The sequence below is a fragment of the Megalobrama amblycephala genome, linkage group LG10 (genome assembly GCF_018812025.1).
Source record: "Megalobrama amblycephala isolate DHTTF-2021 linkage group LG10, ASM1881202v1, whole genome shotgun sequence".
In the NCBI taxonomy this organism is placed as follows: Eukaryota; Metazoa; Chordata; class Actinopteri; order Cypriniformes; family Xenocyprididae; genus Megalobrama; species Megalobrama amblycephala.
Genome location: NC_063053.1, coordinates 35,625,145 through 35,638,069, shown reverse-complemented (window position 1 = coordinate 35,638,069; position 12,925 = coordinate 35,625,145). Strand labels below are relative to the sequence as shown.

Below are 12,925 nucleotides of genomic sequence, written 5' to 3'. Positions count from 1 at the left end.
CTTCAGTTTGGACTGGTGATTAAACTCTGTGAACTTGCATTTTCACCTCTGGGTCTTCTATCTCACAACACCCTACTCCGGATACATTTAAAAACGGTGTTTTCATTTCAAAACTCTCTCCATCCACACTAGTGTTTTTAAGAGTTTTTCAAAACTTTCTTGTCCACACTGAAACATCCACACTCTGATTGAGTAAAACGTAATAAAAGCTCCCAGAGATAATACAGAGAGACCAGACATAATAAATTTCTCATGCCATTCTTCAGGCACAATAATTTTAGAAGCAAAATCTTTCACCACTTACTGGTGCGTTCATGTGAAACTCAATCGCTACTCATTGTAAGGTCTAAAATGCAATCGCTCTCATGTTTTTACGTAGGACAGCAAATGCAAGTACATTTTCTGTAATTTGCTGGAATGTAATATAAAGATTGTACAAAGTAACATGCATCTTTAGCAATCGGTGAAATTGAAGAGCACATAGCAGACACACACCAGTATAAACATACTATGGTAACTATGGGTTCAATATGCATCACATGACTAACATGCATCATCGTTTTCAAATACCTACGTTTTCACAGCCCACACTATTATGCAAAATAGAGTTTTCAAATTTATCCAAATTTAGCATCTTCAAAAATCTAACTTTTTGCTGAACAAAAACAGCATATAAGTGTGGATGGAAGGCCAACATGCAGCATGCACAACACCGTTTTCAACTAAAAACAGAAAACTTTTTGTGTGTTTTTGCCATTCTTTTACACGACAATGATGTTTTGGGGGCCTGAAAACACAAAATTTTGCGGTCGATATCTAACTCTGTCTAACAGTCATGAGCCCTGTCTCACGTGTCTGGGCTTTCAGCATGCCGAGGCTGCGTTTGTGGATGACTCGTTCCCAATCCGGGAATATGACCATCACGGGGTTAAGATCGAGACTTGCTTACCTCAAACGAGGTAGAGTCCCCTGTGACACACCCCAGTCTAGCTCCTCTGCTTGTGAGAGAGCTACTTTGGCTGGTGGCCAAGGTGATCTGAGGGTGACGGTGTGGGCTTCCCCAACGAGACAGCCTCCTCGGGCCACACCCCCCTCTCGTCAGGTCCGGATGACCAAATGTCGATCGCCGCATCACAAGGCGGGCTTGAGTCCTCGGGAGATGAGGATTCAACTGCGGTGCCTCCCTCTGGGATGCCAACATTGCCAGAGTCTGATCCTGAGCTGATGGCCATGCTTTCCCGGGCAGCTGAGAGCATCGGGCTTGAGTGGAACCCTCCACTGTGTCCCAGGTGCTCGAGGCTGGATGATTGGTTCCTGGGGGCTATGCACGCTGATCGCCACCACCCCCCACCAGTTCCATTCTTCTCAGAGGTGCATCAGGAAGTCACCGGTTTGTGGAAGGCACCTTTAACTGGCCAAAACTGTTCTGGGGCTACTTCCACCTTCACTACCCTTGATGGGGGAGTGGCCAAAGGTTATGTGGGGATCCCTCCACTGGAGCATTCTGTTGCGATGCAGCTGTGTCCACAGAGTGCCTCCTGGCGTGGTGATCCCAAGCACCCGTCCAAGGCCTGTAAGTCCTCATCCATGCTTGAGCAAGGCTTATAGAGCTGCGGGTCGGGCCACTTCCACCTTGCATGCCATGGACATCCTGCAAGTACACCAGGCCAAAGTGCTCAAACAGCTGCACAAGAGCAGTGCTGACCAGGGACTCATGCAGGAGGTGCGCACTGCTACCAACCTTGCTCTATGGGCAACGAAGGTCACTTCGCGGTCAGGTGATGTCCACCTAAAGCTAAACCTGACAGACATGATTTAGTCTGATCGGACACAGCTCCTCAACACCCCGGTCTCCCAGGCTGGCCTCTTCGGTGACGCAGTCAAGAGTTTTTCACAGCAATTCTTGGCCGCCCAGAAGCAGTCTGAGGTGATTAAACACATTCTGCTCTGGCACCTCACCGCTCTTGTCTCCATCTTCCTTTGCCACTAACCAGTCAGAGCCGGCCCGAGAATGCTCAGCCTTCTCACGCCTCGTCTGCCATTACACGGAATCAGACGAGGGCACGCACTCTGCCCTCGCTAACGGACGCTACACCATCCTTGTCAGGGCCATCTATTCCGCCTCGCTGCCCCACCGTGGGTACGCCTGTAGTTCCTCTGACCCTACTGGCTCAGTTTCTTTTTTCTGGGGGCCTGGCTAGAGCACCTCAGTCCATCCCGCTGGCTCATCCAAAGATCAGGTTTGGCTATGCAATTCAGGTCGCAACCGTGCTGGCAAAGGGCACAATCGAGGTCCCTCCAGCCGACATGAAGTCCGGGTTCTACAGCTACTTTATAGTACCCAAGAAAAACCGTGGATTACGACCAATCCTAGACTTGCGTGCCTTGAACCGAGCTCTTCACAAGCTCCCGTTCAAGATGTTAATGCCCAAACGCATTTTCAAATGCATTGTTCCTATGGACTGGTTTGCAGTGACCGACCTGAAGGATGCATACTTTCATGTCTCCATTCTTCCTCGACACAGACCGTTCCTTCGGTTTGCTTTCGAGGAGCAGGCATACCAGTACGAGGTTCTCCCATTCAGGTTGTCCCTGTCTCCCCACGTCTTCACGAAGGTTGTGGAGGGAGATCTGGCTCCTCTCAGGGAACAATGTGTCTGTATCCTCAACTACCTCGATGACTGGCTGATTCTAGCTCACTCTCGAGAACAGTTGTGTGAGCACAGGGACCTGGTGCTCAGACACCTTGCCCATCTGGGCCTTCGGGTCAACTGGGAAAAGAGTAAACTCTCCCCTGTGCAGAGGATCTCTTTTCTCAGCATGGAAATAGACTCGGTCGCCATATTCGCACAGCTTATGAGCGAGCATGCTCAGTCACTCCTGAATTGCCTGAGTCAATTCGTGGGCAAGAGAGTTCCACTGAAACTATTTCAGAGGCTCCTGGGGCATATGGCATCCGCAGTGGCTGTTATACCGCTCGGTTTGCTTCATATGAGACGACTTCAGCACTGTTTTCATGACCAAGTCCCAAGATGAGCATAGCAATGGGGCACGCACCAAGTGACCATCACTCCGGCCTGCTGCCAAAACTTCACCCCGTGGTTGGACCTCTCATTTCTATGGGCTGGTGTTCTCCTAGAACCAATTTCCAGGCATGTTGTTGTAGTGTTGTCAAAAGTACCGACTTCGGTACCTATCGGTACTGAAATTTTAAAAACGTGACGCTTTGAGCACTGTTGAGCGGATTCATAAACATCTCTGATTGGCCATTGTGTTGACGCGCTCATCGGATATGCCTGTGATTGGCTACAATGATCAACGCGTGGGAGCATTTGAAAGCACACGGAAGTGTTTGAATTTGAAAGCGTTTTGAAAGTGGGAGCGCGAGCGATTGAAAGCAGGCGTCTAACAGTGGACCGTTCCGCGATAGACGCCTGCTTTCAAACGCTCCCGTGTGTATCTGTGTAAGCGCTTAGTGAAGAGATTAATTGATGACTATTTACAACGTTTTTACAGCGTTGATCATTGAAGCCTATCACAGACATATCCGATGAGCCGTGAAAACAACGGCCAATCAGAGATGTTTACGAATCCACTCAACAGCGCTCAAAGCATCACGTTTTTAAAATTTCAGTACCGACTAGGTACCGAAGTCGGTACTTTTGACAACACTATGTTGTTGTTCACATCCCGGGCAGGCTCAATCGTGCAGCTGACGAGCTCTCACGACAGCAGTCTCACCATGGGGAATGGAGACTCCATCCCCAGACCGTCCAGATGATTTGGGAGTGCTTCAGAGATGCACAGGTTGACCTTATTTTACTCCCTTACCGAGGGCACCCTCGGCACGGATGCTCTGGCAAACAACTGGCTGTGGGACTGACTCTGTCAGTCTTATAATGCGAGTGAATGGGAACTCAATCAATAAGAGTCGGCAGTGATGTCTCGCGCTTATACTTCAATGAGTGCTAGACATCACTGCCGTTGTCAGAGCGCGATCAGACCTCACTAACTGAGTGCTGAACGCAGTTGGACATAGTGGTGTATTAGAGGTAAAAAATTATATAAATACTGTTTGGTTTCTCGCACAAACCGATCGGTTCGTGTCTTAGGAAATCAATCATTACTGTCTGCATTCTGCAGTCGTCACGAGCCGCAGGGTTTAATCCATGATAGCATGATATTTTTACTGATATTTGTGAATTGTCTTTCTAAATGTTTCGTTAGCATGTTGCTAATTTACTGTTAAATGTGGTTAAAGTTACCATCGTTTCTTACTGTATTCACGGAGACAAGAGCCATCGCTATTTTAATTTTTTAAACACTTGCAGTCTGTATAATGCATAAACACAACTTCATTCTTTATAAATCTCTCCAACAGTGTAGCAATAGCAGTTAGCCACGGAGGACAGCCTCAAATTCACTCAGAATAAAACTTTTAACATCCAAATAAATACTTTACTCACATAATTCGAAGCATGCATGCAGCATGCATGACGAAAAGATCCATTCTTGTAAAGATCCATTTGAGGGTTATATTAGCTGTGTGAACTTTGTAAATGCGCTGTAATATAGTCGACAGCTCGTGTGGCAGGAAGCTCGCGTCTTAAAGGGGTGGCGCCGAGTGTAAATCAGTGCATAGTTAATGGTGCCCCAAAATAGGCAGTTAAAAAAATTAATTAAAAAAAATCTATGGGGTATTTTGAGCTGAAACTTCACAGACACATTCAGGAGACACCTTAGACTTATATTACATCTTGTGAAAGAACGTTCTTGGGCACCTTTAAAATATCTTCATTTGTGTTTCAAAGATGAGTGAAAGTTTTACGGGTTTGATCAAATAAATGTAGCCTTAATGAACAGAAGAGACTTCTTTCAAAAACATTACCAAATCTTACAGACACCAAACAAAGTTAAACATTGTCAGACAAATCTCTCTTTGGAAGTCACTGAGATCATGAAGTTTTCAGATTATTTAGTACACATCATAACAGTGTGCACATATTTCTGCCCTCTGTTGTTGTTTTATTATTTTTTTTTTTGTAAATGAAAAATGTCCATTTTGTCTCATAAAGTGTTCAATAAGTCATGAAGAAAAGCGTTGTTGGCTAGCTCTGAAGTTTGAAGATAACTGCACAAGAGATTTGAAATCTGGACATGCTTTGTTGTCTCTTTCCTTGGACACAGTCTAAAAAACATGATTTAAAACGGAACAAGTTCGAAGGATCATAACCATTTATAAGCTAGGGCTTTTGTTCTGCACAATTACACATCACATGTAGCAATCCACATGCATGTCTATACAGATGATGAAAGGCGATTGAGAAAAACGGTGCAGGCAGAACAAAGAGATTTTGCCATCTGTCTTGCAATTGCTTTGAAATCACTATAATAATGTAATAGAGACTCCAACTCAGTAATCAATATCTATAATGTTTTCCATATGAATTCAACATTACAAAAGGCAAAAACATGCATTGCAACCTTAGGACCAGGTTGTCCACTTGAACCAGGCATTCCAGGCAATCCCATCTCGCCCTGTAGAAAGACAAACGCAATCAAATAGATGTTCTTAACATTACAGCAGTTAACTTGCAATCAAAATTCTTTTTGTTTATTTATTTTTTCTTTGTAATCTTGTCTTTGCAAAATTTATTGCTCTGCTTGTGAAACCGAGTCCTTTTTTTCTTTTCGGCTGACGTCCAACTGTGATATGGAACACCCACTTTTCATGTTCCAATCAAATTTCTGATTGATAAAACTTAGACCCGCCCTGATTTTTTTTTCATGTTGAATATCCTGTTTCACATGGAAATGGGTCAGTTTAGAGGATTTTATATGCCCATCAAAGAGTAAGGCATATTTTACTTTCATGCCACATGGTTTTCCATGCATAAACGATCCCTTCACGAAAGGCCCTTCCACAAGTCAGTTAGCGAAGAGTACATGTGATGGTCACTTCAAGTAATTAATTTTAGTGTTTATGGTCATGTGACCCAGGGTGTCCAATCCAATTCAAGATGTTTTGTTATGTTTCACTAAGTGCATTCCAAACAGCTACATTATAACATGCAAGTGCCCTGCTACTACCAAACTCCCCACTTCAAGGGTTCTGCACTTCGGAGTGAGTAGGGCAAAGGGATGCTCACTTCTGATTGGAATTCGCTCCATGAACAAAGTAAACTTTTCTCACCTTTCCTCATTTTTAGAAGACTTATCTAATAGCAATTCTGTTCTATGTTGGCTTAAATCAAAATTGTTGGCTTAAATCCTCTCCAATACATCCATTAAAACAAGTCTTTAGTCAGATCAATTCCAAACTTATACTGTTTTCACACTTTTCAAAAGCTTGGTCCACACATAAGAATGATTCCAAATCCCCTTGCCTCCACAGGTCTGTTTCACATTGAGCTCCAAACTGGGGTATGATTGTGCCATCAAAGAGAGTATCACCATGAGTACTAGCAGCAGCTGTTTACCACTGTAGCTAGGTAACGACTCAGGAGGAGAAGTTGCCAAGCATTTTTACTGCCATTTTGGTCCGTTTGTTTTTATGCTTTAATGTTTTTGTCACATTATTTCCTCATATTCTCCATTGTTCAGCTCCTCTCTTCCCAGTCTGTCAGTAACACTCTGTTTAGTTCCTGTCTCTATGAAGCCCCTCCTTCTGAAAAGCACAGTGTGCTCTGATTGGTCGGCTGGAGCAGTGTGTTATGATTGGTCAAACGCTTTGAGCATGTTTGAGAAATGTCCCGCCCCTTACAATAACCACCAGTTTCAACACACTACTAACTAACAAGCCCTGTCCCTTTATTCTGCATGTGCAGTTACCCTGTAATGGATTTCTAGGGCTTCTGTTTTCAATAACTAATAAATCAGAAATTGCAGGTAAATTCAAAATGTAAAATATTCTGTGTTTTGAGCCAAGAGGTCAATATGTGACAGTTGCATTGTCTACTGGTAAAACATGTTTTCACCATACTGTATGAATTCACAGGTCAGCCGACATTGGCATGCATCGAAAACTAATCCTCTTCACATGTGCTTGTGTTTCCCCTCTCTCTCATGTTTGCAGGCCTACGAATGGAAGCGATTTGAGCACCAGTGCCGCCACAATCCTAGCTAACTTGCTTATTGTCCACTGAGAATAGTCCTATTGTCTACAGCATTTGCACAATTGCCTCATTTGTTAAATATTTCTTTCTCAGTGATGTTCTTAAAAGGAAAACATAAATGTATTGCCTTATAAATAGATATGATAAAATCCATAATCATATTAAAGCATATTAAAAGTTACACTCACTTTTGTATCATGATTTTTCAAGTGTTTACTATATTTTTAGATTTACTTACAGGGTCTCCAGGTATACCTTTGGCTCCTTTTGGTCCTGGAAGGCCATCTTCGCCCTTTAAAGAAACCAACAAATGTAAATTTTCAATATGTTTGGGGTAGCTTCATTTATAGTGAGACTTACAAACCCTAACAAATACAGTGGTCACAAAATTGTATTTGGCCTCTTTCAAGAAAAGTTTTCACAAAAAGAAGTGTGTTAGGTTTTGAATGAAAAAACACGTATTTACCGTAATTAAGGTAATTAATTTAAAACAGGCCACTTAATTATATTTACAATTAATAGAATTAAGTTGCCTACAGGTGCAATCATAGTGTTGGATGTGCACTCATTGTGCCTTAAAATGCTGTCTGTGCATGCAGCACACTGAGGTTTGTAAGAGAGCAAGAAGCATAACCTCTAAACAACAACAAATGAGAAACAAACTGTCCACATGAGCAAAAAAAGGGAAAACATCACCTTAATTCCCCTCTGACCATCATTTCCAGGTATACCAGGCATGCCCTGGAAAAAAAAAAAACAAGGATTTAAAAAACAAACTTGCTCAATTCTTGTTTAACAATGAACTCATTAAAGAAATCAGGGAAATTCCCAGGAGACTTATAACATTCATTAACAGCTTTAGCATTGTTAAAGCTGTTTAAGCCTTGTTACTGAATGTAGTCTGAGGTACATGGTGAACACAGTGTGTGGGTTTTCTTGGCCTCTGATGAAGCTAACATGCATAGGATGTCTGGATTAATCACTTATGAAATGCATCCCTCCTGGCATCTTGAATCTTTGTCAGCCAGAGAAAATAATAGTTTTAACAGGACGTTGTTAAATTCGGATACTACTGTAATATAGGGAGCAGCTCCACCGGAGATAACATCAGGTCAGCAAACCTACACAATCTGTAGGAGGATTAAGATTTAAATCTCAAGGTACTGCAACTTTATCTTTCCTGTTATAACAATTAAAGTGCTAGTATTTAATATAACATTATAATAATATATAAAATAATAACATTATTGTTTTAAAAAATAGACTTGGCTATTTAGAGAAATGAATGTGCACAAATTGGCATTTGTTGAATAACTATAACCGCTATTCTTTTTTTGAAGGACATCCTGGGATTTTTTATTACCAGGACCTCGGTTTAATGTCTCATCCGAAGGACGGTGCTTTTTGGCGGTATATTGCCCCCATCACTATACTGTGGCTCACTAACACATCTTCCAGCAGCTACTTAGTTTTCCCAGGAGGTCTCCCATCTAGGTACTGACCAGGCTCAACCCTGCTTAGCTTCAGTGGGCGATCAGCCTTGGGCTACATAGTCATAGCTCCCAGCTAAATTTATATTCTAATATCGATCTAGCTTACAGCAGTGTGTAACAAATTTACAAACTTTAATCAAAATATAATATAATAGTGCTCAACTGAACAAAGAAATTTATACAAGTTTGGAGCAACTTGTGGGTGAGTAAATGATGACAGAATTTTCATTTTTGGGTGAACTATCCTTTTAAGTGATCAAACGTAACTGTAACAAAGTTCAAGTTCAGGGAAGAAGGAGGCAAATGTTAAACTTAACTTTAATCGTAAAATAAACTTAAACAACAAAACGAAAGGAGTGGCTAGGGCTGGGCGATATATCGCATGCGATTGTCACGCGCATTTCTTCAGTAAAGCCGGTTCCCTGACTACCGCTAAATCGCCATCACCTGCTTTCAAATGGAGCGGCATTTAATAGACAGAGCCGTAGATCACTGACAAGCTACGCAATATCGCGTTCATTATCGCAGATGAATCGCCTTCGATAATGAACGCGATATTGCGTAGCTTGTCAGTGATCTACGGCTCTGTCTATTAAATGCCGCTCCATTTGAACGCAGGTGATGGCGATTTAGCGGTAATCAGGGATAATCGCCCAGCCCTAGGAGTGGCAGTGGGTGACTGCAGCATAAGCATTATAAAAACAGCAATGCAAAATGCCCCGTATTATTATTAACAGTAACATTAATAAAACTTTAATACATTAGCTCATCCATGAACATGATTTCTGCCTGAGTCCCGTTGGAATGCTTTCCATCGGCTGTGGTGGTGAGGACGACAACTCCCACAATTCCATACTCATTCACGCTTGTCATTAATGTACACCTGTTATTGTTTTGAATAAGCAACCTCTACTGCAGTGTTTCTCAACTCCAGTCCTCGGGACCCACTGCTCTGCACATTTTGTATGTATCCCTTATTTAACACACCTGATTTAGATCATCAGCTCATTAGGAGAGTCTGCATGAACTGAATTGAGTGTGTCATATAAGAGAGACATACAAAATGTGCAGAGCAGTGGGTCCCAAGGACTGGAGTTGAGAACCACTGCTCTACTGTGCCTTTAAATCGTAATGTACTGCAGTACATTGCTATTCAATCTTACGTTTTATTTTTAGGCAAATGTTACTTAAGTATTTAAAGCAGTTTCCCAACACTGTTCCTGGAGACACCAACACCACACAACTTCAAACTCTTCCTAATCAAACATACCTGATGCAACTCATTAGCTCGTTAGCAGAGACAGAAATAGATGAGTCAGATAAGAGAGACATCTAAAATGTGTACTGCTGGTGTGCCTCCAAGAACAGGGTTGGAAAACACGTTTACATGGAGACTTTTTGTTTCATTCGGAATAAAAACAAATCAGATTTGATCTTTTGACATGCTGACACTGCACAAATATACAGAGTTTCCCGCTGTGTGTGCATACTAGTCAGGCCCTTCCCATTGCTTCTTTTCTTTATTTTAAAAAGCAGACTTAATATTTACCAAATTAGGAGATAACGAGCACATGAAGCCATTGCTTATATTTATCAAGCAGTAAAAACGTCCCTTCCTGCACCAAAAACAAGCTATCTGTGGATGACAGTCCGAAGCAACGTCATACACCACTTCACGGACCATGAGTGAATATTTTAGAATAAAAATTCTTCAGCAACAATAAAAGCTTGTTTCGCGTGTCATACATCATTGCACCATTTTTATGTCATTGCACATGCTCAGAACTTTGACTGAATTGCATCAATAAGCTTTTGTAATAATAAAGTATGGAATTAGTTACAAACAAGCTAGTAGTTACTAAGCCTCTAATGTGGACTTTACATTCCAATTTAAGTAAGAAATGACTCTTGGAACATACTGCTCTGCACATTATACATCTTTCTTATCTAACACACCAGATCCTCAACTCATTAGGAGAGGACTCTATGGGACTTTTTACACCTGGTCAATTCATGCGTTTTCTATAATCTGATATCTATCTGATCGTGAAAAGATCAGGTTTAAACACTTTCAAGACGGATTTAAATCTGATCACTCAAATCACTTCATGAGGTGGTCTGAGATCCATTCCAGTCAAAACTGGACAAGTGTAAATGCATCTGCGTGTTGAAACCTCACATCAATTTTACTCCTCCCAAAATGTTAAATAAATAAATGTGTGAGAGCGTGTTATAGGCTATATGTAAGCAACCACACAGAACACCTTAGAAACAACAGAGTAATGATCTGGCAACCACTTAGTTTACCCCTGGCATTGTATTGCCAAGTTGGACCAACATATGTATGCTGTAACAGTATGCTATAAATGTAATAGTGCAAGTGGCCCCACCAATAAAATACAGTGCAAACAAACCATCATTCCCAGACACAGTGACCTCTCTCTCTGTGTATTCCCAGCTGACACATTCGCACACAACCATGTACCTTGTTAAGACTGACTCCCACCATTTTTTGCAAAATCTGTAGGGACAGATTTCATGTTATCATTATGGACACACACCCGGGTTGGCCTGTTTCCCCTGGAAAGTGTGTTTGTATTATGTTTTACTGGCCAGGAGTCCATGATGATACAAAAAGAACCAAAATAATAAATAAAGAACATCAAACTGCACCTCAAAAAACCAAAATACAGACCACTGCAGATATTGATGGCTGTGTTTTCTACTTTTAGAAAGCATAACATTTTAGATCTTTGAAAAGTTAAGTTTAACTGCAGAACATGCCAAGATGTGCCAAGATTTGTCATTTTATCGTTTTAAAGCATCTCTGTGGTCTTGCACATTTCCTCTTTGAATGCTTCCTCTTCATGATGTATGTGCTTCCATGTAATCTGCAGAAAACATTTCCTTCACTTCGAAGTTTGCCAGCAGTTCAAGCTCTGCATTCTATTTTTGTATCAGGGGAAAAAAAGCAAAAAAAAAAAAAAAAAAAGCAATGAATGAGCCTTTTAAAAATAATCAGGACGGTGGACAAGACTTGCATTTGTCAGCAGCCAATAAATTATTCAAATTAGGACTAGCAATGCCTCATTATTTACAATCATTCTTATAATGACCATATGTAATGCTATGTGACATACATTTCTGTGGTTAAGGCCATATTTGCCATATTTATAGTTGCTCTGTTAGGTCGTCTTGGTTATCTGTCATTGGAATCAAGTGTGTTTGGCCTCCTCTCATTTTTGAGAGTCATTTTTCTGTGGCCTCTGCTCCCTCACCTGAGCTCCACTTAGACAGGAACATTGAGTGTTTGACTCAAATTAGACAGTGATATCTCTGGGGTTCACTATGACTGACATCTGGGTTAAGTCAGACAGCAACATCAAGTGTCCGGCTTTCTGTGAGGCTGCCTTGGTAAACTGTCTTGAAATTGAGTGTGTTTGGCCTCCTCTCACTATAGAGAGTCTTTCTGCTGAGGCCTCCACTCAGTTTAGCCCTGGTTTAACAGTGAAATCAAGTGTTGGCCTTCTGTTGGCCACCTTGATAAGTCGTCTATTAAGTTGAGTATGCTTAGCCTCCGTTCACTATAAGGGTCATTTTGCTGAGGCCTCTGATCATCTGGGCTTATGTCAGACTGCAACATCAAGTGTTCGGCCTTCTGTAAGACTGCCTTGGCAAGCAGTATTTGAAATTGAGTATGTTTGGCCTCCTCTTGCTTTAGAGAGTTTTTCTGTTGAGGCCTCCACTCACATGAGCTTCATCTTAACATTGACATCAAGTGTTTGGCCCTTTGGGAAGCCGCCTTGATAAACTGTCCTTTGACCCATCTCAGGCCATTTTTTAATTTGGCTCAGAGATGCTGACTTCGAGTCAGGCAGGGTGAACATCTCTTTCAGCTCACCTGGGGTCATCAGGGGTTGAACCAGATCCCCCTAGTATAGTGACAAGGTGAAGGCCTGTATTACTTTGCCTGTATTCCCTTAAAGGTAATGCTTATCATTCAGATTGGTATTACCAGAACTGAGCTCTGCCCTGCTTTCTTTTCTACTTGGGGCATAAGCCATTTTAGGTTTTTGGCCTTAGGGAATAGTGTCACTGACAGTCCAGTGTTGACCCGAGTGAGGGAATCGGCATCTGGTATCTAGTCCGTTGAGCCTTCATTGTGGTTGTTATAGTCTTCAGGCAGTTATTCCCTCAGCATGGCAGAGTGAGTATTCGTTCCCCAAAGTGTCTTTGGATGTAGTGCGAGTTCCCAATTGAAAGGGAATGTCTCAGGTTATGCATGTAACCATGGTTACCTGAGGAGGGGAACGAGAC

The 12,925-nt window shown here is 42.0% G+C and overlaps 1 protein-coding gene across 5 annotated transcripts in view; it reads right to left on the bottom strand.

Annotated features, from left to right (window-relative positions):
• col21a1 (collagen, type XXI, alpha 1) overlaps nucleotides 1-12,925 on the bottom strand; it is a 76,365-nt gene that overhangs the window by 14,295 nt on the left and 49,145 nt on the right. For all 5 annotated transcript variants that reach the window (XM_048205904.1, XM_048205901.1, XM_048205903.1 and 2 more), the window contains 3 exons: nucleotides 7,812-7,856; nucleotides 7,354-7,407; nucleotides 5,485-5,538 (listed from right to left, as the gene is read on the bottom strand). In XM_048205904.1, coding sequence (XP_048061861.1) covers nucleotides 5,485-5,538; nucleotides 7,354-7,407; nucleotides 7,812-7,856 — 153 coding nt within the window. The remainder of the gene's footprint in view (nucleotides 1-5,484; nucleotides 5,539-7,353; nucleotides 7,408-7,811; nucleotides 7,857-12,925) is intronic.